At 41.1% G+C, this 22,669-nt stretch overlaps 1 protein-coding gene across 5 annotated transcripts in view; it reads right to left on the bottom strand.

The window, feature by feature from the left end:
- The window catches only part of MITF (melanocyte inducing transcription factor), a 98,387-nt gene that overhangs the window by 10,826 nt on the left and 64,892 nt on the right, over positions 1 to 22,669 (bottom strand). For 3 of the 5 annotated variants that reach the window (XM_061362077.1, XM_061362079.1, XM_061362081.1), the window contains 3 exons: positions 4,518 to 4,745; positions 3,320 to 3,403; positions 1,874 to 1,969 (listed from right to left, as the gene is read on the bottom strand). In XM_061362077.1, coding sequence (XP_061218061.1) covers positions 1,874 to 1,969; positions 3,320 to 3,403; positions 4,518 to 4,745 — 408 coding nt within the window. The remainder of the gene's footprint in view (positions 1 to 1,873; positions 1,970 to 3,319; positions 3,404 to 4,517; positions 4,746 to 22,669) is intronic. The other 2 variants (XM_061362080.1, XM_061362078.1) reach the window with 1 other exon arrangement.

Here is a 22,669-nt window from a genome sequence, read left to right as displayed (position 1 = left end):
ACAGCCTTTGTCGCATTCTCAGCACAGCTATTTATAGGCTGCATCTCTTTAAAGACCATTTCCTCTCTTGATTCCTTCCACTTCTACTTAACTCAGTCTACAGACATTAATTCCTTATTAGTAAAACGTTGCGTGTTTTAAGAATTAAATCCTGTTCCAAAAGGAAAGTGTTATATCAGGTTCATTTTTTTACCAAACCAACTGTTGGGAAATAACAGTTCAATTTTCAACTCTTCAGGTTAATTCTGAGACTAAAACACGAGTTTTTTGCATCTAGCAATTTAAATGTATTAGTTTAAAGTCTTAATTCTGCTATTTAACATCCTTATTTTACAGACTTCACCACACACAGTGGGCAGTATCTAAAATTTCACAGTGAATGTGGATCACGGAGCCTTTACAAGGCTTCTTGTCAGGCATCAAACAGGAGGGATGCAGACTACCCTAAATATTGACTACATGGACTCCTTGTGCCAAAAGAGTGCAGAGTACCACTATGTCTGGAAGCAAAGAGCCTCTGCAGGAGTCCCTGTGAAATGAGAAAGCACAAAGAAATCCTAGTCCCCTCTGACTTAACAGGTCCCAGTCCAATGCAACATCAGAGAAAGGACTCAGAAGAACCTGATTCCTCAATAAAAATAAGACTTTTTACTAAAGACTGTTTTAGGTTTTCCTCTCCTGTTTCAGGACAGCTGCACTTTTCCAGTCATCCTGGATTAAAGATTAAATTAAAACTAAAAATTCATTCTTTCAGTATGACTCTGCAGTGATTTCTCCATCTCCTCAAAGGGCATCACTCAGACAAGGATGCTGGTGGGCTGTTTCCTGCAGCGTGCACCTTGTCTCAGAGGGCTGTGGGAATCTGTGGGAGCGTAGGACTAGGTTAACATGACATCAGACAACTACTGTCAACGTGAACCTATGCTACAAAATGGATCCTGTGTGGTAAAAGCTGTAACTTTTGGCACTAGATAAAAAAGAAACAGACGCCAGCACTGGCAGACATTTACCCAGCCAGATCTAACAGCTCTTAAGCCCAAGGCAAAAAATTCACTGGAGCTACCCTCCACAAAAGATCAAAACAAGATTATGCCAGAAGTACGATTATACTAATGCTCACAGCAATGTGAACCAGCAAACAGAAACGGCGACTTGCTCATAACCTGTGCCTTCCCTCACTCGCCAATTTTCACACCTCTGTGTTCTTGTCTTCTGTCACAGGCTTCCTACTTCCTCTACCCCAGTTCAGTTTCTTAAGCTTCTTTATTCCTTCCCTTTTTGTCTGTTTTGAAGGCTGCTTTTTAAGTTTTTCTTTTGTTTGTTCAGTTTTGTAACATCACGGCTGTCATCTAGCTAGGGGCTTCTGCGCATTTGGAATGAGGTTAAACTAAAGCTCTGATGTTAAACTAGAGCATCTCTGGACAGGGACACTAACACATCCTTAAGCACGGTGTACAGTTTCTTACTTGAACATGAAAAGATACAGGAATCTGCAGCGCTGGGAGGTTCCTTCTAAGCTGAGTCCAAGTATAATGTCCATGGTGATCTTTAACATCGATGGGTACGAGCTCACTCCTGGCAGCCCAGTTCATTCCTCTCTTACAATCCTCTCATGTACTAACTTGACTTTGCAATAAGAAAAGCAAAATTGTCCTTTGTATTCCCTCAACCTGATTCCAGCTTCCATTTTTAAATTCATATTTTTCATTGCAACTGCATACCTTAAGCTCTTCAAAGAAAAACTAATTACGCTCTATGGGACAATACAATAACTACTTAATTGCTTGGAAAAAACAGTCATGCTAATGTTTAGCATTCTCTCAATTAGACAATTAGACTTAGCAGGGAAATCTGAAGGAAAGGAGCATTGTACCGTATTTGCCATTTGCAGGGCTGGGTCCACCAAGCCAAGGATTTCTTCATTGTAACTTGACTCCAGACTAATTATGTCATCGATCACATCATCCATCTGCAGCAGAAAAGGTGGACAAAGGAAAACAAAACAGTTATCGGAACACTAGGATACAGAGGCCCGACAAAGCACCTGAACCACACACTAGCTCTCTGTAGCACAGGCCCAAGCATGCTCCAATCCCCCAGCTATGACTCCTGCTATTCAGGCAGGACAGTCAGGTCGCGACAAAGCTGAAGCTTCATGGTCTAACCCATTCTTGCCACTAGCAATTGCCACTGCAGTTCCTGCCTCAACACACTGTTCCTCCCAGGAACACAGGAAGAGATAGCTCCCCACAGAATGAGCTACGCTAAGGATGTGAATCTCTATCCCCTGTCCAGCTCTGCCTGCCTACCCTCCACCTCTTTATTCTAGTTGTGGGGTCAAAGCCTGCATACAGACAGTGATCCCAAGCCTCTGCCACCTGCACAGGAGGGAGAGGGAACAAAGGCTTGCTGCTTGCTAGGTGACAGGCTACCCACCCTCAATAACAGAATCCACTGGATTCATGTCCCTCATACACCTTCCCATGAAGCAACACCCAAGAGCAGCTTGGAGGTGATTTTAGGTAGTGCAAGACATCTTTTTTTCTGGGGCTGGGCTGGAAGGTGCCTCCATAAGCTCCTGCACTGTCAAGATAAACAGATCCCTTTAAAACACCCATGCAGGTGCTCCAAACTGTCCTGCAGGACTGACTACATCCTTTTTGCTAGCTAGAAAAAAAGAAGCTTAAATGACAATCACCTGTAAAAATCAATGTGTAATTTTGGTGGTAGAAAAAGTGGTATATAGTATTTTTGTACCAGCCCAGAAATCGTGATCAGAATGAATTAAATTGTTCAAAGTGAGTGCAAAAAAAGGAACTAACAGTTACACAGCCCATACGTGAAGTCCTGTTACCAGAAATAGAAACCCCTTAGTTTAAAAATAAAAAAAAATAAAAATACAAATGAAAAAAATGAAAGAAAAAAAAAAGATGACTCCGGAGGATGAATCATCATGGATGGATTAAAGTCTTCTCATATCATTAAACACAAGTGTGATCTGCACAGAAACATGATCTTAGGTGCTATCAGGACAAGGAGACATACATGCAATCTTGGGAAAACTGCATTAGGAAAGATTTTCTTAAGTGAGACCTTAATGCACGATTGATACGATCTTCCGCTCTAGCATTACAGTGCTACGAAAGCACTGCCCCTCTTTAGATACCTTAATGCGCTTTTGACATCAATGCTAACAAATGCTGTTGTTTTGTTCCTGAAATATAGCTGATATTCAACTTCTGAAAGGCACTACAGGGCAAGTTTATTCTTCAACATAACTTATAACATGCTGTGCTCCAACTCCTGTGTCATCCAGTACCTGCATGCATGATGCTCGTGAGTGTGTATTCAGAGCCGGGCACTCACTCTCAACCCTGCTTTGCTCTTCAAATTTATAAAATCCCTGCAGAAATAAAAAGAAAATAAAAAGAAAAAAGAAAAAAAAAAAAGAAAAAGCAAAGCATGGATCTGAGTTCATGGCACAGTCTCAGTTCCAAAAAGAGCACGATTTAAACAAGTCATGCACACATGTGCCCGATGACACAGCAAAGTGAAGCTGTAAATATCTTGGGGCGGGGGGGGGAAATACTTGGATACAGCTAGGACAACAGGATGGAACTATCTGATTTTAATTTCTTCCATTGCTATGGAGCACAAGTAATTTCTCTTGCACATGCAAAATATGTTCTGTAACAACTGTTTCTCAAAGCTGCAGAACATTTTACTCATGGAGTACATCTATATTAAAGATCTGGCACAAAGGCTTGAGGGGGATGCATGAAGGGACACAAGGGGTTCAACAGTCGTCTCTCATCTGTCGTGATACAAAGCTATTGACGTGATTTTTAGGCTTGTTAACATCTTTCAAACCATCTTCCTTCAGCATCTGAGCACAGAAAGTTTTTACCAGCAAAGATTAACACAAGTTAAAGAGGACTTTCAGGTATACACTACAGAAGTCTTCTATTTGCAGCACTGAACTCGCCATGAAACAGAAATCAGTAACATAGGATCTATTAGCTGGGACAATCTGGCCTTCCAGCTAAGCATGAGACTCGCTCAAATTTTACTGTAAAAAAGGCCTAACATATCTCAAAAAGCTTTGTGTTTTTCAGTTATTTTTGCTCTGCTCTTTGCTCTTTTCACGCGAATGAGCCATAAATAACATTATTTCAGAAAGCTACAGCTTATAAAACAGCTTTGTATTCTCCAAAGGTCAATTGTTCACTGCATGCATCAGGCAAGGGGGGTGAAAGAAAAGTAGTTTTGATAAACATAAACTAGCTAAAATAGTTCAAAACAGAGGAAGTTAGTGGGACACAGGTTTTCTGCCAAAATATCCTATGTAAATATATATTAGGCAGGCAGACACAGAGGTAGTAGTTGCACTTTCAAATTGAACAATTCAGAAAGGAACAAACACAGCATCTCAAGAATGAGAAATACAGTGTGAAACAGAAAGAAAGCAGATTGCAATTTCCTTTTACTGAATAATACGAACAGGGAGAGCGTATTACCTCTTTCTCACAGTTGGAGTTAAGGGTAAGCATAGCCATTGGGCTGTTGGGCGCGCTGCTTCCAGTTCCAGGCGGCATGACATGATCTCCGGGCTGGTTTGGACACGGCAAGCTCAGGGCTTGGTTGGCATGTTTGTTTGCTAGAGTGGTAGAGAGGTACTGCTTTACCTGCTGCCGCTGGGCTTGCTGAATGTGGTACTTGGTTGGATTCTCAAGGTGAGTCTGCACCTGTATGACACAATTGAAGAAGTGCTTTATTGTTGTATATCCATTATCAACTGTAGCACGATACGTACACACGATCAACTTGAGCTATAAACTTGTGACATATAGACCAGCTAAACTTTTGACTTAAGTACAAACCTGTTCAGCTCCAAGGAAGACAACAGCACTTCGCTAATCCACATTCAGTGGCAAGAAATCAGTTTGACTTAGTATTTCAATAACTGACTTAAGGGTAAACCAAAAAGTCCACTTATTTTTCTATAACATGAGATTTCACACTTAAGACCAATGCTCAGGTTCTCCAGTTTATACAGATGCTCCCAAACAGACAGTTCTGCATTCAGACCTTCATGCGACATTTAGTTTTCACTAAAATATGAAGAAATGAGGTACTGCAGGAGTTGTTTGTCAGTAGCTACATTAAAACCAAGTGTTATGGAGTGTGATCCTTCATCGGCTATCAAGTAACAGAGAGATCAAAATGTTCATTGTTGTTTTTTTAGGTTTTGGTCATTTGGGATTTTTAAGTAACACATAAGGTTAAGAATTAAAAATAAGAGGAACAAACTATCATTGTGCCTACAACTTATTTATATCTCAGAGATACAGCCTAAATCATATACAAATAAGACAGCCTGTTTATAAACACATTATGCAAATAAGATGCAAGAAGAGAAAAAAGTGTTTCAGTTCAGATCAATCACTGTCCTCGGCAACAGCTATTTTGGTATTTAAGATAAGCTTTTCAGTATACAGATTATTTTTCTTATATACAAAATAGGGAGAACTCTTACCCAACTATTCTCATGCACCATAAATAAGCAAGAGAAGAAAGGCAATTTTTTTCTATACAAAATTTTCACCATATCCTGGAAACACTTTGTCACCATTCTGCAATCATTTGTTTTTATTGGAAAGTGGAGAGCAAATCTAATTATAACGATAGTTTGAAAAGTTTTTTTTGCTTTAAAACAGCTCTGTTAAAGTGACTTTTGCTGTTACAATGGACCATGTTGTGGAAGAAATTAAATAAAGTGCACTAGATACTAGAGGAAAAGGATTTAATGTATACTGTAAGCCTTCTTACCAATAGGTTTTAAAAGAAATCTGCAATAACAACTCACCTGATAATGATTATACTCAAGCATTTCCAGCATATTACTAAGAGGTTGGAAGAGAAGAGACTGCAATATCCTTCGCTCTATGCTACTCCGGTTTGAGGGATTCACATATAGAAGGAGGCACCATAAACAAGCTACCCGAAACAGCCGAAGAAACTTGAACACCACTGCTCAGACTTATAGTAACCTAGGCTAATTAGCCACGCATGCAGAGAAACAAACAGTTCACACAGGGGCTCCTCTTGGAAGCTGTGCAAGTTTAGCCCTAAGTATTGGTATTATCTTTTTCCCCCTGGCTTTGATGTCATGGTTTTTCACAAACATAAAAGAATCTTTTAAGTGATGAGCTATCAAAGTCAGATTGACAGTTTGCTCAAGGCTAATTCGCTATTCATCTTTCGTTCCAGTCGTACTAACAGACAATGGTATTTTTCTTTAGCAGTAAGGTTAAAAGTTTTTAAGTACAGAGTAAGGAATAATCGAACAAATGCCCCATGCGCGTAATGCGTATCCCCTGGCAGTGGGGTGCACTGGCTAAAGCCATGGGGCTACGCAGTCCTGTCATCAACTTCCTGGAGCCCCACCAGTCTACAAGGGACCTGAAGCTGAATACAGAGGATATGAAGAAGCTCCACCACATCCTCAGCCTCCTTGGTGCTTCAGAGCCCATTATTTCTGTGTACAGCTAGAAGTTTTCCAGTTCGGGAATGGTTGACAATGGACTAAAGCATGACTCAGATGCACTTATTTGCACTTATGCACAGCCATGGTACCGTGCAGAGCCCCTACAACTTCCAGAACTTATTTCTTCTTTCTATCCAACACCTCAACAAAAGCCTGTACTCAGGCATAGACATCAAAAGCTGCTCAACTTGTATTTTCCAAAGTCTCTGATGCATAGGGAGGCACACTTGAGACTGCATTTCTAGATTGTTTAATCTGATTTGTTGCACTAAATTGCAAGACAACACAGTACAAGTCTGCTGTGATTAGTACAGCACTTGCTTTGTCAGTCCCAAACTGCGTTATCAATTTTCCTACCACCAGTGGCAAGACTTACGCTACCCAGATAAGTCTATCTTTCTCTTACGTTTTCATCTTCTGAGCAAATGAAGTTATCAGTAACCATGTTATTTTTGTAACACTTATCTTGGAATACGTTACTTTAAAAGCAAGCCCTATTTATCTGACAGAATTTGCATATTCCCTTTCCTCTCCAGTCATCAGGTACCACTGCTGCTCTCCAGGCTCCATGGGGTGGAGATCTCTTTTCTCTGCACCCATCTCCTACCCACCCTCCGCACTCCCAGGAGAGAGACAAGCCAAATTCCAAGATCCACAGCTCTGTGTCATCAAATGTTACAGTATTTTAAGTATATACTAATACACTAAACTGACTCTACTACATATCAGGTTTAAAACATGCACTGCTGATATGACTTTTGTTGGAAAAAAAGTGCTTATTTCACAAGAACTTACATTCCCCAAGACTTTGTTGCACTATTCTACATCAGATTATCCTGTGTCATTTTGCTACTCTACAATTCCTCTCTCTCTCAAATTGGCTGTGCTGCCCATCTCTCGTTGGCCTAGACCACCTTTTTCTGCAGTCTCCACCTCAAAGAGAAGCCAAGTATGCATACTCGGGCAAGTGTCCTGAGATACACCAGTCATGGTCAGCCCATAGGTAAGCCTTAAAACAGTCTCACTTTATGACAAAATGTCTGACAAGCAAAGAGCTGCAAAACAAACGCTGCAATTAAAGTCCATTACCACAAATTTGAAACAGTGAATAAAAGCTTTAACTTAAATAAGATCTAATTTTGGTCCTCAGCCCTTTCTTGACTTTGGGGTGAAGAATAGCTCTTGTTGTTGTTCCATGTTCACAAGACACAAAGTACAAGATGCCTGCTGATTTGGATACATGCCCTAAGAAATGTGAAGCAGCTTGAAACTGAATCCTCTGGATCTCCAAGCCACCTATCTTCAGGGATCTCAACCCAAGCTTTGCTGTAGCATTACTGAAATGAGGAGAACACTGGGTTTTGGACATTTGGGTACTGGCAAGTAAGAAGTAATGGAAACATCATCTGCAGACCTTTGGAAATCATTTAAGACAAGATGGCAAAACCAGCTAAATTTAATCACACCACAGTAAAGGAAGAATTTGGCTACAAGGAACTACAGATGAAGGATGGCCTAGTGGCAGCCTACAGCCTGGATTCAAAGCAACACCTGGAAGAAGGCTGTACTTCCAATTTGTGCATATTTGAAGTTACTTGATTACACAGGTTATGCAGAATAACACTACCTCAGAAGTAAAGGGCTACAACAGGTTTCATGCTAGTACAACCTTCGATGCCAGCCCAGAAGCAACTCCACTCATCGTCATGGGCTGGCTCCAAGCACAGTTAAAGCTACCACTGCATCAGGTACTCCTGCGCTATAAGTCTCACAGCTTCAGTGGTTCAAGCTCCATCCGTTTTTGCCACAACGATGCTGAGCTAGTATGTTTCTTCTTGACCTGAAGCACTAAGAAAAGCAGTATAAAAAAATCAGCTCGACTGCACCCATATGTAACCCAGCCTAGGCCCTACGAGACTCAGCTGGGCTAGAAATGTTTGGAATGGAGCCATGCTGATTACTCAGCACTCTTTGCTGTTTGGACATACCCTGGAGAACAACGTTATCTCAAGCAGGGAAAAAGCTTTCTGATATCTTCACTAATCTAGACATCTGACTGCTAATTCCAGTGTATACACCCAGCTCAAGTATCTGAGTAAGGGAAAAACAGTCCTTGAGAAGCTGTCTATACTCTTCCACATCACAGAAACAACAGTAATAACCTATATTCATAGAGCAGACTTTTCCCAGACCTTGCAGCTAGCATCAGTCAAGCAACCAACCAATGGCTTTCACTAGCTTTAAGAACACACACCATATCAGTGGGAATTTTAGGTGTACTTCAGACTACATTCTTCAAAACCCTTGTATTACATTATGCATCAGTAGACAGGACTCCTGAGTAGACCCACATACTTCCTTAAATCTGAACAACTAAAAATGTTTCCTGTTCAGGTGATCAGGAGCTCAGGAACATAAGCACAAAGCGTAAAGCTCAAATAGTTCCTCTCTATGAATCTAGCACAAGCAATTCAAACATTACTTCTGACACTTGCTCCTCTTGTCAAGTCTTGCTGGGTATCACACAGACTTCATTTGCTAATAACTTGCTAATAATGGCAAGAGCTTGAAAGAGGCCAATCAGGAAAACCATCAGGAGCAAAACATTAAATGAATTTGAGGAGAACAAAGCTACATTTGAAACCCAGATGTCGGAAAAGGAACTGTCCACCCTGAGGACAGCGATCTCATCCTGCATCAGGAAGCCCTGCATGAACAAGTCTCCTTCCTCCACCAACTCTTGGGCTTCCCCACTTTTCATCTCCCCCTGTTTCATGGCAGGTATCACACCTCCATCTCCCTCACCCCCTCTGGCAAAGGCCATCACCACTCCAGAGTCCCTGGCCATCCCCACACTGGGGATTCTCCATAGGTACTGCCCAGAGCCAGTACCATGCTCAGGTCTAACTGCTCAGATGGGAGCCATTGTGCAGCCAAAACAGCTCCCCATGCTTTCCTCCTCCCACTGAGTTTACAGGACACAAAACCCATTTCCTAGCAAAAAGCAAATAGCTAAGAACCATGACACGGAGTTAATCAATGGAGACCTCATGCCTGTGTATGCAATGCTGAAGATGCCCCCAGATCTTCTGCTGGCACAACACAGGTGACAGAAGGCCATGCCAATGCCAGCAGCTCTGGGCTGCCTCTCTCCCTTGGCCTCCAGGGGGGAAGAAGCATATTCCCATTCCCCAGACCCCATGTAAGGAGATTCTTCTCACCAAAATTATCCCTGAACCAAACTACTTGATGCTTCATTTAAGCAGAGATAGGCGTGGGCACAGGGACATACCAGAGATCTACAGAGGACAGCTAACCAAGGGGGAGGAAGACTTTTCTTTCCCTACCCCACTTTTTTAATTAAAAAGACCATTTGTTTCAAGTGAATTGCCTTAGGACTTACAGTTTATAATCACAAATGAAAAACTTTTTGTCAGTTTTCTCATCTCAATGGAACTTTTTGTTGCTTAGACAGCTAAATGTCATGGGATTTTTATGAAAGGTTAAAATTCTGTATCTTTTAACAGTTAATGGTACCCAAAGAAAAACGATACAAAACCACATCCACTTCAGTGTTCTGCAAAGACTACAGGCTTCAGCTGGGTCTTCTGCAGTAGAAAGCCTCTTCAACACGCTAGTCCAGGGCTTTTTCAAGCTGCTTTGACCCATCACTTTCAAGGATAAAAATCCAAAACCAGCAGCAACAAATTGTTTCCTAGGATTCTGAATAAAACCAGAAAGCTGCATAAATAGGTGTCTATCCTTTGACGCGGGAGAAATGGGGAAATCTCTGAATGACATACAAGATAAATTAGTGCCTCTTACAGTAAGATCTATTCTTACTAAGTTTTCTAATCCAGGTTCAAGATTCTGCAAGTCATACTCACCACAGACTGAATAAATCTGAAAATCCTAAAGATCATAAAAGAACTTTGTATTTCATTGAAATATTGATCCTGCGTTTTCACTGCAATGCCACAAAGAATCCTACTACCACCCAACTCCAAGCAACCCAAATAACCAACCAGACAATGGCTTAACTCAGAGACATTTTCTACATGCTGCATTCAGATATTAAGCAACAGCATCACATTTTTTCCCCTAAGGACATCAGTGGCCTGAAGTAGCTTTGCCAGAGTTCAGTCTTCTTGCTTTCTAAAACCTTCCCAGCTCAAGAACAAGCAGCTACTGCCTTCAAAATATAACCAAAATTAGATTGATTGGTAAGTGATAGATCATTCCCCATAGGGCCACTGTGGATTTAGTGATAGATAAACCTATTCATTAACTTCTCCAGCTGCCATTCTCCCCTTCTCACCATCTTTTCTCGAGCATATTTGCTTCCCTTTCATTTAGTCCCTAACCCAAGAAAAGTGGCCAGAAGAAAACTGACCAGAAAACCAAGAGCAGGAAAAAGGTGAAGAGTTACTTGTATTGACTACAGAATGACAAGCACAATGAGCTGATTCCAGCATTTTATCTCAGAACACAGCCAATAAATGACATAAATTACCACAATAAAACTCCCTGGTAATTTAGTTAATTAAAAAAAAACCAAAGCCCTCTGAACTTGAAAATCACGGCAGGTACAAGAAAGTCATCTGAAATCATGACTGCAGTTTAAGTGAACCCAACAGTCATCTTCAAGCACCAACGGTTACAAAAAAGAAAAGGCACATTGTACAGAATGAAGATCAGTTATGCAACTACATGTTGTTTTGCCCATCACCAAAAACTCCTCTGTGTAATGTGACTCTACCCAAATGAAAGACATGAAACAGACAAAAAAGACCCAAGCTTTTGTGGATTAATATTCAGAAACTGCACTTTAGCTACAGAAGCACAGGACAACAGTATGTAAGGAAATTCAAGAGAGGTTAGCCAGATAGGCTTACAGAGACAGGAACTGGTGTCATTTGCAGGTCAGTAGCATGCTAGCTGCTATTCCAGAAGTGCAGCTTTCAGACAGGACTCAGTCCTTTGAAGTCCTGCATTTATTCTATTAGGAAACCAGCATTTCAGCTGTTTACTTCCCAAGACACATGCCATAAATTTCTATTTTATACAGTTACTGAGAGAATACCAAAAAGCACTGCAACATCTTAGGACAGACAAGTAATTGACTCCATAAAATGTCAGACACAAATCTTCTGCTATGATTTCACCTACCCCAGGTGCTTCAGAGCATAAATATTTTATGGCTAACAGGCAACAATATCATCCACACCACTGCATCTGACAGGCAAGCCTGAATTACGGTACTGCCATGGTAAAAAGCTTAATTGAAGCACCTTGCATTGACGTCCACTTCTGTCACCCTCTCCTGCAAGGAAGCTCCTTCATCAGCACTAGAAGGTTTGAGATTGCTCACAGCAGATACAAATGACGACTCCTTACAGGGACCATCAAAGATAGGCATGAAGTTGCTTCCAAAAAGTTCTCTTGCAAGACCTGGCATAGAGATGTGAACTCAAGAGGGAGCCCAAAGCCAGCAGAGATGATCTGAAGCCATCTTCCCCTTGCAAAGCCTTTCATAGTCTAACTACAATTATCTGCCCTTCCTCCAGCCCGAGCAACACCAACACAAGAATTACCAGACTCTTAACACAGTTCACTATCAACTTGAAAGAGTCACATTGGAGTAAAAGTATTTGTCCAACCTTATCTACCTCCTAAGGTTGCCAAGCATGGTGTTAGCCAGTGCCAGCTCTGACTTGCAATCACATATTTAGAGCCTGAGCACGACTATCAGTTACATTTCACAGGGTTTACTAATCCAGCCACTCTTCCAGTCCTCTGTAACCCCTGCTAGACCTGTACAATGGAGTATTTCACTTCCAGGTCTCTAGTTCACAGCAAGCCTGCTGGAAAAAGTGGTGTCTTAATGCCTACTGCATCTCCCATGGCAGGGAAGAGGTGCAGAATAACAAGGCTTCTTTCAAGCAGGGCCTGCTGCTTAAATCACACAAACCTTCACATGTGCAAAGGATTTAGAGATTCTGGGTATATTTCTAGAGCCCACACCCAAGACAGCATGCAGTTTGCTATACAGAGGAACATGGGGTTTTGCACAAGTCCTGCCTTGTTTCCGCAGGTAAGAAGAGGTATCCTTTCTCCGCACCTGGTTTTACTCAGGTTGCTCATCATGGCTCATTTGTCAAATGTGAGGAAAGTAAATGGGATTGGGTAAAAATAATGGTATGCTTCTCAGAAAATGAACAAAGGAGAAAACAGGAATCGGTTTCATACGGGATGCTGTGTAACAAGTAACCAGAGCTAAACTTAAAACAGACATGCATATGCTGACTTTAAAATAACAAACCTTACTACCAATTTCCTAGAGATGTGGAGTTACCCACACTCAGAATGGGGCAGGTTGTTTACTTGTCCAAACTTTACTAAAGAAAACTTGAGAAGCTTCAAGTCTCTACGTCAAAAGCAGATTTTACTGCAGTAAATCTAGTTTGCCCCTGCAAGCACTTGTCTTACTGTGTGTCATGCCACACTGACTTTCACAAATGAAATAAAAGCAAAAATAGGCTGTTTTGCCCAAACTGTAAGTAAAAAGTGTAAGAAAGGGAAAACCCCAACCTGTTCCTCTCATAAATTTTAAAAACCCATATCCTCAAATCTGGTCTTATCTGTCACTATGAAGTTTGTGAAACACTGGTCAATTTTATAGCATATGAAACAGCTTTGATCCAAGATAACTTCAGATATTGAGGAATGTGATTTTCAGCACTTTAGGGCTGAGAAAGAAGTGAGTTTGATTTAAAAGCCTTTCAAAAACACAGTGGTAGCTTGTGAGAAAGAACTGGTGTTCAGAATATTGCCTGTGGGCAGCTACTGAAGTAGTTATTTACACATTTTCAACATTTAGTGCTAAAACACAAGACAGGAAGAGAGACATAAAGATGACACTAGGTCAAAATATATCAAACACCCAAAAGCCACAAGCAGAAACAGTTGTGTCTTCTTTCTTAAAGCTATTTGTAAATTCAAATGCAACCTGTGGATTACTATAATAAAAGGAAAAGAACTTCCCATTTTGGAGGCACACTGCATATAAGGACATAATAAAATCATAGAATAATCTGAGTTGGAAGGGACCTTTGAAAGTTCATCTAGTCCAACCTCTACATCTTGTTGCACACCTAAAAATGGTGTAGTGAAAGACTGCTGCACTCACTGTCCACATAATTACACGGGGACTGGGAGGCTGGCAACGTGTTCTCAAGGTCACTTACAGAACACATATCAAGAACATGCCCTCTTATCACGACGTAAACGTGAAAACATAAATACACCGAGGCCAACCAGAGCCACGCAGTGTGTGTGCTGGAACAGCTTGGCCTGTGCATCTACTGAAAAGCCTTCCTACTGATACTTGTAAAGAAGCATCCAAAAATAAGAGTGAAAATTATTTAGAAAAGACCATTTATTTTAACAAACCACTTGGCAATGCACTGTCTACAGCACAAAGGACACTTGTTCTGGAATACGCCTGTTTTGAGGCTCTCTGCTTTACAACAAATACACAGCACCATGAGAAGAAGTTAGCAAGAGAATGAAGATTTTGTTAATTCAGAAGAGTTTTATGCTGTTAACATACCCCGAGCTTCTACATGTCACAGTTAATAAAGAACTAGTAAGACTTAGCTGGGCTTTATACCACTCTGGCTACAGACAATGTCTCATGTCAGCCCCAATATGAAAGGCTTGAATAAGCAGAAGAATAAAGCAGTCTAGATATATCCATTTTATTCACAGCACTAATACGATCATTAGACACACTCTAAAATAATAATAAATTGCTGACTTCATCTAAGTGAAGGAAATGCAAGCTGGCTTACCACTGAACTCCTTGATTTTTACCCTTCTGCTCAACGAGCTGTGATGTTATTTATGACTGTATTAAAACCTGCTCAGTTATAATAAAACAGTTTCAGTACCTCAGAGTGCTTGATCATCATGTTCACTAATGTAAGATAATCCAAGTCACCTTCATGCAAACTCAACTGGCTGTGATCGGAAGCATTCTGCTAAATACCAGTACTGGCATATTTTGGAGGGACTCTGGCAAACCACAAAGGTGGGTACACTCCTTGAGCAGGGCGGCAAGCCACTGCTCTGAAGGAGAATTTACCCAGGCAGCATCAAAACTGAAAGCCAAGGCTGTCGGGGTTAGTTCTGAATGGTAGTGGCTCTTCCTAGGGAGTGGAGTGCTATTGTCTGACACTTCTTCTAAGCAACACTGCATCTTTTATTTCCTGGTATCTCACTTACAAAGTAGGTGTTATAACAGACATCACAGTAGCCACAAGAGATTAAAGGTAACAACAGTAAGAAATTAAGTGTGTTTATTCCACTCTAATTTTAAACCCAGAACCCACAATAAAACTTAGTGGTTTAGTTATTTCTTAGCTAAAGGAACACTGCCACAATACTACTGTAACAGCAATTAGGTTGCACGTCCTCACCTCTACACCCCACGGCGCATATTCCCATGCAATGAGACAGTAGCTACTGTCTGGCTCCCAGGAAAAATAAGCCTACCATCAGCTCATTTATTAAACACAGATGCCAACATTTCAGCCCTTTTAAGATCTCACGCCTTACATACATAGTAACATAGCATCACAATCTATTTTATACTGACAAAAACAACATCCAGCTACTCGGCCGTTTTTGTAACCTTCCCTGCACCTGCCTCTTCACGTCTTCCAGAGATGAGCTGTTGAAAACCCTTCTCCTCGTGTTATTTCACATATGGTAGGCAGATAATCAGTTACATTGTGAAATGAGAAGGGCCTGCCCACATAAATGACCCTTGATCAGACAAGAGGATGGGGCTCTTGCAGAACCATCACCTGAATCAGTGACAAAAAGCAAGTTAGATGTCAGTAGCCAGGTTCCTATCACAGTGAACACAAACCGTCAGTCAGCATCATTACTTCAATAGATAATGCACAACCATGTTCCTCACCACAAAAACTTAAAGACTGTGAAAAAAGGTTATATAAAAGGATGGTCTAAGCTTCTGCTGTGATGCTCTTCCACCACACACACGCATACCCTGCAGCAGCAGCATTTTCAGCATGTGAGCATAAATAAGACCTCCAGCCTGCAAAGGGACTGCAAGCTCTTGATTCTCTACTGCGTGAAGTCCGACCAAGGTCGGGGTTAGGGCTCTTTCTGCAGGACCAGAATCACATTTTTTCTTACACGACGCCAGAAGAATTCCACCTTCCCAAGGAGCTTACAGAAAACTCTTTTCAGTGGTTTCATCTGAACTTCAAAAAAGCACAAGCCAACAGCTCACCAGGAGCGGCACATTCACAAAACACAAAGACGAGTGTGTGCTGTCATTCCTCTTCTCCAAAGGTTAGCTGCAAACACAAATCGCCAAGAAATTCAGAAATAATAGTTTTGTCAGAAGATCAAAACTCCTTTTGAGAGAGAAATTCAGGGCCTCCAGGCTTGGTCTCAGAAGAATCCTATTCTAAACCGCACTTGACTCACGCTAATGTAACCTTTCAAATGCTATTACAAGAACAGGACTATGTTCACAAGGGGGAATAGGCATAGTAGCTTCCACTAAAGCCATATTTATTTATGCAAAAAATCATGTATCTCCTTTTAACATTGAGAAAATACAAACACCATGACATGTACTTTATAACATACCTCTCATCGCCGACTGACAACATACACAAAGTTTAGATACCCAAGAATTAACTTGGGTAACTAAATTACCATAGATTAACAAGACCCTAACTCAACCTTCCCCACCCTTTTCTAAACTTCAAACATAAACCCACTTCAGCATGTCACTACTTTACAGGATGGAATAAGTACTTTTAGAGATATTAATGCTTCATAAAAATACAAAGAAGCTCATAATGAATAGAGTTTGTTTTAAATGAAATAAGAGGAAAAGGGAAAGCTGGGGAGGGTTTAACATCTGCTAGGAGCCAGAGGAGATGCCAGTGCATTCATGATAACAAACAGTTAGGTTTGATGATGGCAGATATGTTTGACAATTTCAGCTGGTCCCAAAGACACCACAGCTAGCTGTGCATCCTCAAGCAGTGCGGTGCAAGATGTGGGACCCCTTAGAGGAACAGTTCAGAACAGTGTGTGCACTTCAAGCCATTGATGTCAGACTGATTCTTGCCTGCTCTCACAGACAACTCCCAGTAGCGGCTGGATAACACAAGGTCTCCTTATTTAATTTTCTGTGACAAGAATCTAGTCAGTAATCATCAACAGCACTGGGCAAAACTAAGCTAACATGTAATAAGTAGGGGTAACTGGGAATCTACATCAAAATCACATTGCTGCTCCACTCTGTAGGCAGAGTTGGCCTGAGAAGGTGCCAATGCTGATGTTCAACTGCTTGTTCTTTCCCTATCACACACACACCATCTTGCTGCTCTTACCCCTCAGTTATGCAGGTACCACTGCTTGCAGGGCTACACTGACCCAGGTAATCAAAACCACTAAGCTGATTTAAAAAAATCATAAAACAAAAGTCACCTTTCCAAAAACCAGGCCTTTTTTAAAATCTCAAACTGCCTCAGCAGTCCCACTAACTTTTAGTGTGGTTCCACAAACGCACATATTGGTGCAGCCATGCCATGGACCCATAATCCCCAATAAAAAGGGCACAAATAAGGAACTGACTAACAGCCAAAGCTGCTTCTGCTTTACCCCATCTGGTGGCCTAGTGCTTTATATACAGCTGGTAGCAACAGCCATTTATGAATGTTACCAGGAACTGCAGGTACTAGAGAAGAAAACGCAAAGTTGGATTAACTGTGTTCCTCTAATAGTTATTCCCTGGGTCCAGTAACAGTCCGCACATTCCTCACTTTGCATCCAAAGCAGAGCATCTAGATGCTGCGTGCTCAGATCACATAGAGTCACCAAACCCTGAATGCAGCCAAACGCCTTTTAACAAAGGAAATGGAATTCAACTTTCCTTGGGAAGTGCAGGTTCAGAGAGCAGGGTTTTCTCAGGACAAGTCCTGTGAGCAGGCAGAAGCCCTGGCTGGAAGCTTTTTCCTCATTACTCACATTAAACACTGCAGGGAAAGGCAGAAGGCAGTTCTGAACAGTGACCCACATAAGAAGCAGCACTTCACATAGAGAAACCACTTACTGAATAAGCAGCACTCTAGAGCAGAAGGCACCACTTTTCTTCCCTCAAAAGGCAATGTATATTACCAAAGGATAAACTCTTTTGAAAAGCCACAGTAGCACGATTAAATAGTGTTTTTCCTTTTACACAGCAAACCATGCAAGGCTGAACCCTTAAGGAATATATGAACTTTCATGTGAATGAAGCCCATTAACTACTGTGCAATGAATGGGGTCTGTGGTATGAATTCATTTCCTTTTAGAGAGCAAAGAGGATAGAAAGCTTACAATTGCTACACGCAAATGCTGACTCATTCAAGGTCATTTTACTCCTTCCCTGAACAAATCATTTCTTTGAGACCCAGGCTACGGTGGTATTTCAGAAGAGTATAGTTTTTGTGGAAGACAAGAAGCAGCATGGTAATATAGCCAAATGAACACTATAGTAAAAAGCTATTTGACTGCTCAAAGGATGACTTTTCAATTAGAAAGTTAGGATAATATAGATGATTGCCTTTTTTTTTAAGAGGTCTCACTTCTCAGAATTTTCTGTTTAACAGGACAAGAATTAACTTTAAAGCACTGTTTAACAAAGGCAGAAGTTAACACCAAGGCAGTTCCTGAAATGCTAACATCACTTCACCAGAACAGCCCTACTTTGCATGAGGCACTAAAAGCAGCTCTGCCCCGCCAGCACAAACCAGATGTATCACTAAAAAGCAGGCTTATCAGGCAGCTGCTATCAGGACAGTGATGCTGGTTGAGGGCAATGGCTCTCTGGATTGCTGGTGTAGGTAAAGTGAAGTAAGTCTTTCCTGAGAGTATCACCTCCCCTGAGCCAGGGCCCCTCAAACCCAGAAGAAACAAAAGAGAATTTCCATTAATTGCCTGTTTATATTTTCCTCTGAAAAGAGCATAAAGTTTTAAGTCATAGCCAACCATGAAGTCCATAAACTGAATTTTGATGGTTTCAACTGGGATGATGTTCCTGGTATTTTTAGGAAAGAACCTTGCAATACAAGGCTTGATTCACATCCAGAGACATATAAGCTTCCTCTCAAATAATTTTTGATTCCAGGTCAGAATAACTTCTGGATTGATACCACTCCCAGCATGTTTTAATAAAGCAGTTTACTGGTAAGGCCTTTCACTGTAACAAGCAGCAACAACTGAAACTCACTCTCAGGGGTTTTCTGCATCTTACAGCAGTGAACCCTTACCCCAGCCCTTTTAAAGGTGCTTAGGTGCCTGGCTGCTGCTGAGACTCCAAGCTCAGCTTCAGCAACAGCTTCCAATGTTCAGCATCCATTGCACTCTCATGACCTGTACCACTCTGTGGCAAGCAGATCCAATGCAGTCTGTGTTCAGATGACAGACAGAGAGACAGACAGAGGGATAAAGGATTACACTGCTCCAAAACAGCTCTTTGAAACACGCGTTTCTTTAACGCACCAGACACATTCCTGCTGATATCGATGTGTTCATTTGGAGAAATTACACAGATTCCAGGCAAGTCGGGAACAAATATGCTGTCCTCAGAAGGCAGGGCTTCAAGTAGGTGGGTTGCTTGAAACAGCTAAAGGCTCTGGGTTGTGTAAGCCCCATTAATTCAGAAATACAGTAATATTTACTATTTTTTTCCAGAAAGGCATCATTCACTACTTAGAATGATTTTTCTTTCTCACATTGTCTTCAAAAATGAGGATTTGCAGCACAAAGCAGGAAGGGTGGTATAATTTAATTCAACACAGTTGTGTCTTACATAGCTTTGAGCACTGGGAATGTTAAAGGGAAAACATGCTCCAGTGTTCTTATCACTTCAGTTTATTACTTCTACTGGACACCAGTCACAGGTGTATTTGAAAGAGGCAGCCTGCCTCTCACAGACCTTCTAGCAGTAATTTGTTTTCACACGTAGTAACTACTGCATACAGCATTTAACTGGGTAATGGCTTAAAAATGTACCTCTGGGACATTAGCTGCTGAAAATAAAATACAAACACACAAGCAAACAACACGATTAATGTGCCAAAACAGTTTTTAACACCAGAGTATTAGCCTCCATTGGTGAAAGGAATAGCCAAGAAAGACAAGTTGCCAGCAATTGAGAGCTTTCCCAATACATACAGGCGCTCTTGGAAATTGTAATGCCATCTGCTGAGAGATTATGGAAGTGCAGCGCCATGAATGACATACTTCAATGAGTTCTCGACACTTCTGACCATTTCATGCACAGTTTAATTACTGTAACGCTGGTGTTGAAATACATCCTGCTCGTGATCAGGGTCAAGAGGGGAAAAAAAAGTGCTTGAATTGTATAAATTACTTAAGAATTTCAGAGAACTACTGGAACTTCAACTACCGATAACTCGGCAAGACGAGGACACTTAAGTCACAAAGGTCTATAATGGAATACTGTTCCAGTATGGTAAAAAGATAAGAATACAACGTAAAAACCCAAAACTACGAATTTGGCACGGACACACTAACTGCAAAACCAATGATGTTAAATGGAGTTGTGTTTGTTGAGGGGATTTGTTTTGCTTTTGGGGTTTTTGATTTGGTCGGTTACTTCGGGGTTTGTTTTAGATACTGAATTTTCTGCTCCACATCATTAAAAGCTGGAAAAAATGTTCCTCAGTTCTAAGTCAATTTAAATTATAAAAGTTTATTAACAAGTCTCAATAAACAAGTGGGTAAATGGCAGCCAATGGAAACACTTCTAGTGAAGCACCCACCCACAGAGTTGAGCTGTTACCCCAACACCCAGAGCTCTCTCTGCAAGTGTTTGGAGGCAGATAGCTATTTCCTTAGGTGGTAACAAAAGAATCACTATAAAGACTGTCAGAGCAACATTTCCAAAGATTTGTTTTCTTTTCTTGCACTGAAACACTATATCCAACTCTGTCCCAAACAATACTGAGGAGTTAAAGAAGAGGGTCAGAAGAAGTCTTCTAAAGGATCCAAAATCTGGCAAGCTCACCCTAAGTGGAAGCTCAGCTAGCAGAGCCTGATTTTCCCCTAGGCCACAACAGATCCAGAAGTGTTGTAATCCAAGTCTGACACTCATTATTAAAGGAAGATTCACAGTAATAGTAACTTAATTCCTTAATTCAGACAGACAGACCTAACCAGATCTTCTGGCCAGCAACTGTTCATGTTACAAATTCAAACTGGATGCTGCCATATAGATATAGTCTCCCAAAAAAGTGCAAAGGCAGCAGTGTATTGATCCAGTTATAGTCTGATCCTCTAATTTCTGAGTAATGCTATTCTTATGTATAAGAAAAAGAAAGAACTCTGCATGAATACTTCCCTAAGCAAATATAAAGCAGATGAGTTTGGTCCTCAATCCAGGGACAAAGTTCCACTACAAGCACCAAGAAGATGCATTACTAAAAGAGCTCATTTTGCGCCTAGAACAAGACACGTAGCTGGTACTCATTTCTGAGAGATAAAGGGTTAAAGCAGTTACCCATTCCTCAAGCTGGACAACTACTACTATTGTAACGTCCATATTCAGCTGAATTCCATCAGGCCATGCTTTCTTAATACAATCTGACATGTACTCTTCAGGATCTTGGATTTTTTTCCCCCTCCTCTATGCCTCTCAATAGTAGACACTAGAAATAAATACACCCAAGTCATAACACGGCAATCCAAATAAAGTGATATATAATTATCAAGTGGGGGAGACTGATGGTGGGACTGTAAATGATTTCTGGGTTTAAAATATACAAGACAAAACACATTTTCCAGGTCCTTTACAGACAGCACAATACTGGGTTTTGTTTCAAGTTCATAACTTGGCTCTTAAAGTAGTTGATAATGAACCAGCAGGCATTATTTTAAATCAACCAGTTTTATTAAATGAGCCAGAAAGGAAAGAGGCAGGGCTAATTACCAACATTCCTTGGTGAATTACCTAGCGGTGTGTGGTAAATCTCCGGGCGTCTTTGTCTTTATCCCCAAATTTATCCCTTACTTATTTCTCAAGAGGTTAAAGGACACAGGGCTAATTAAGGAACCAATCCAGTGACAGACAGAATCATTCAAGGTAAGGCTGGTTTTTACTCTTTCAAGCTTTTGCATCTCTGCCTGGTACTTCTTAATCTAATTTAAAAAGAGAAAAAATTATTACTGCAGGGGAGGGGGAGGAAAAGCACTAATCTTGTCACGGTCAGGCAGGTTGAAATTGCCATGCAGTGCTGGGCAAAATGCTACATATTTGTAATTTAGCCAATAAGAAATTCCTTAAGCCTCTCTTGAATGGCAGGAATGTCTCCAGCTTGTCACTTTGAATTCGTTCACTGCACAGGTTCAACATCTCGGAGAATAATGCTGCCAAAGTAGCTGAAGAACTGAAATACTTGTGAGTGTACATAATACCACAGGATTACTTTAAACAGATCGAAGTTTTCACATTTAAAATGTAATGTCTGTCAAAAGTGTCAGCAGAAGCCTCCCTAGACCCTCACTCAACCCTGCTGCTCTCCAGCACCATGTGTGGCTGGGGCACTGGTTTCTGCATTATTAAGCTCTGGACTCAACAAACACAACTGCAATGACCAGAACTGCAATCACCCTCTTCATACATCCTTGACTGAACCAGGAAAGTGGAATAAGGTGGGGTTTAAATGAACATTTACTGGAAGAGGTCTTAGTACAAGCTACTTGAAACCTAGTAGGTGGTGGGCTGCAGAGCCTCATCAATGACCACGAACATGGGCACCCACAAATCTTTAGGCAGATTAACTCCTCTTCCGCAGATCCAAAACAGCCACTGACACGTGGTGAACCACCATTTTCCCAGGGTCTGGTAATTCAGCCATCAGATAATATGTCTAGACCGTTGAAAAGAAGTGCTTTCAAGCCATAACAAAACAGAGCAAGCTGTCCTTAACTTTGTGGATGTTATCACGCCAGCGAACCCTCAAGACCACCAACCAGGCTATAAACAACCGAGAACCTTCTAAAAGA

This window comes from Neopsephotus bourkii, unplaced genomic scaffold, assembly GCF_033783945.1.
Source record: "Neopsephotus bourkii isolate Nb327-2 ecotype Australia unplaced genomic scaffold, CSIRO-AGI_Nbou_v1 NB_1080, whole genome shotgun sequence".
Taxonomy (NCBI): domain Eukaryota; kingdom Metazoa; phylum Chordata; class Aves; order Psittaciformes; family Psittacidae; genus Neopsephotus; species Neopsephotus bourkii.
The sequence above is the reverse complement of the archived record's forward strand: the minus strand, read 5'-3'. Positions and strand labels throughout refer to the sequence as shown.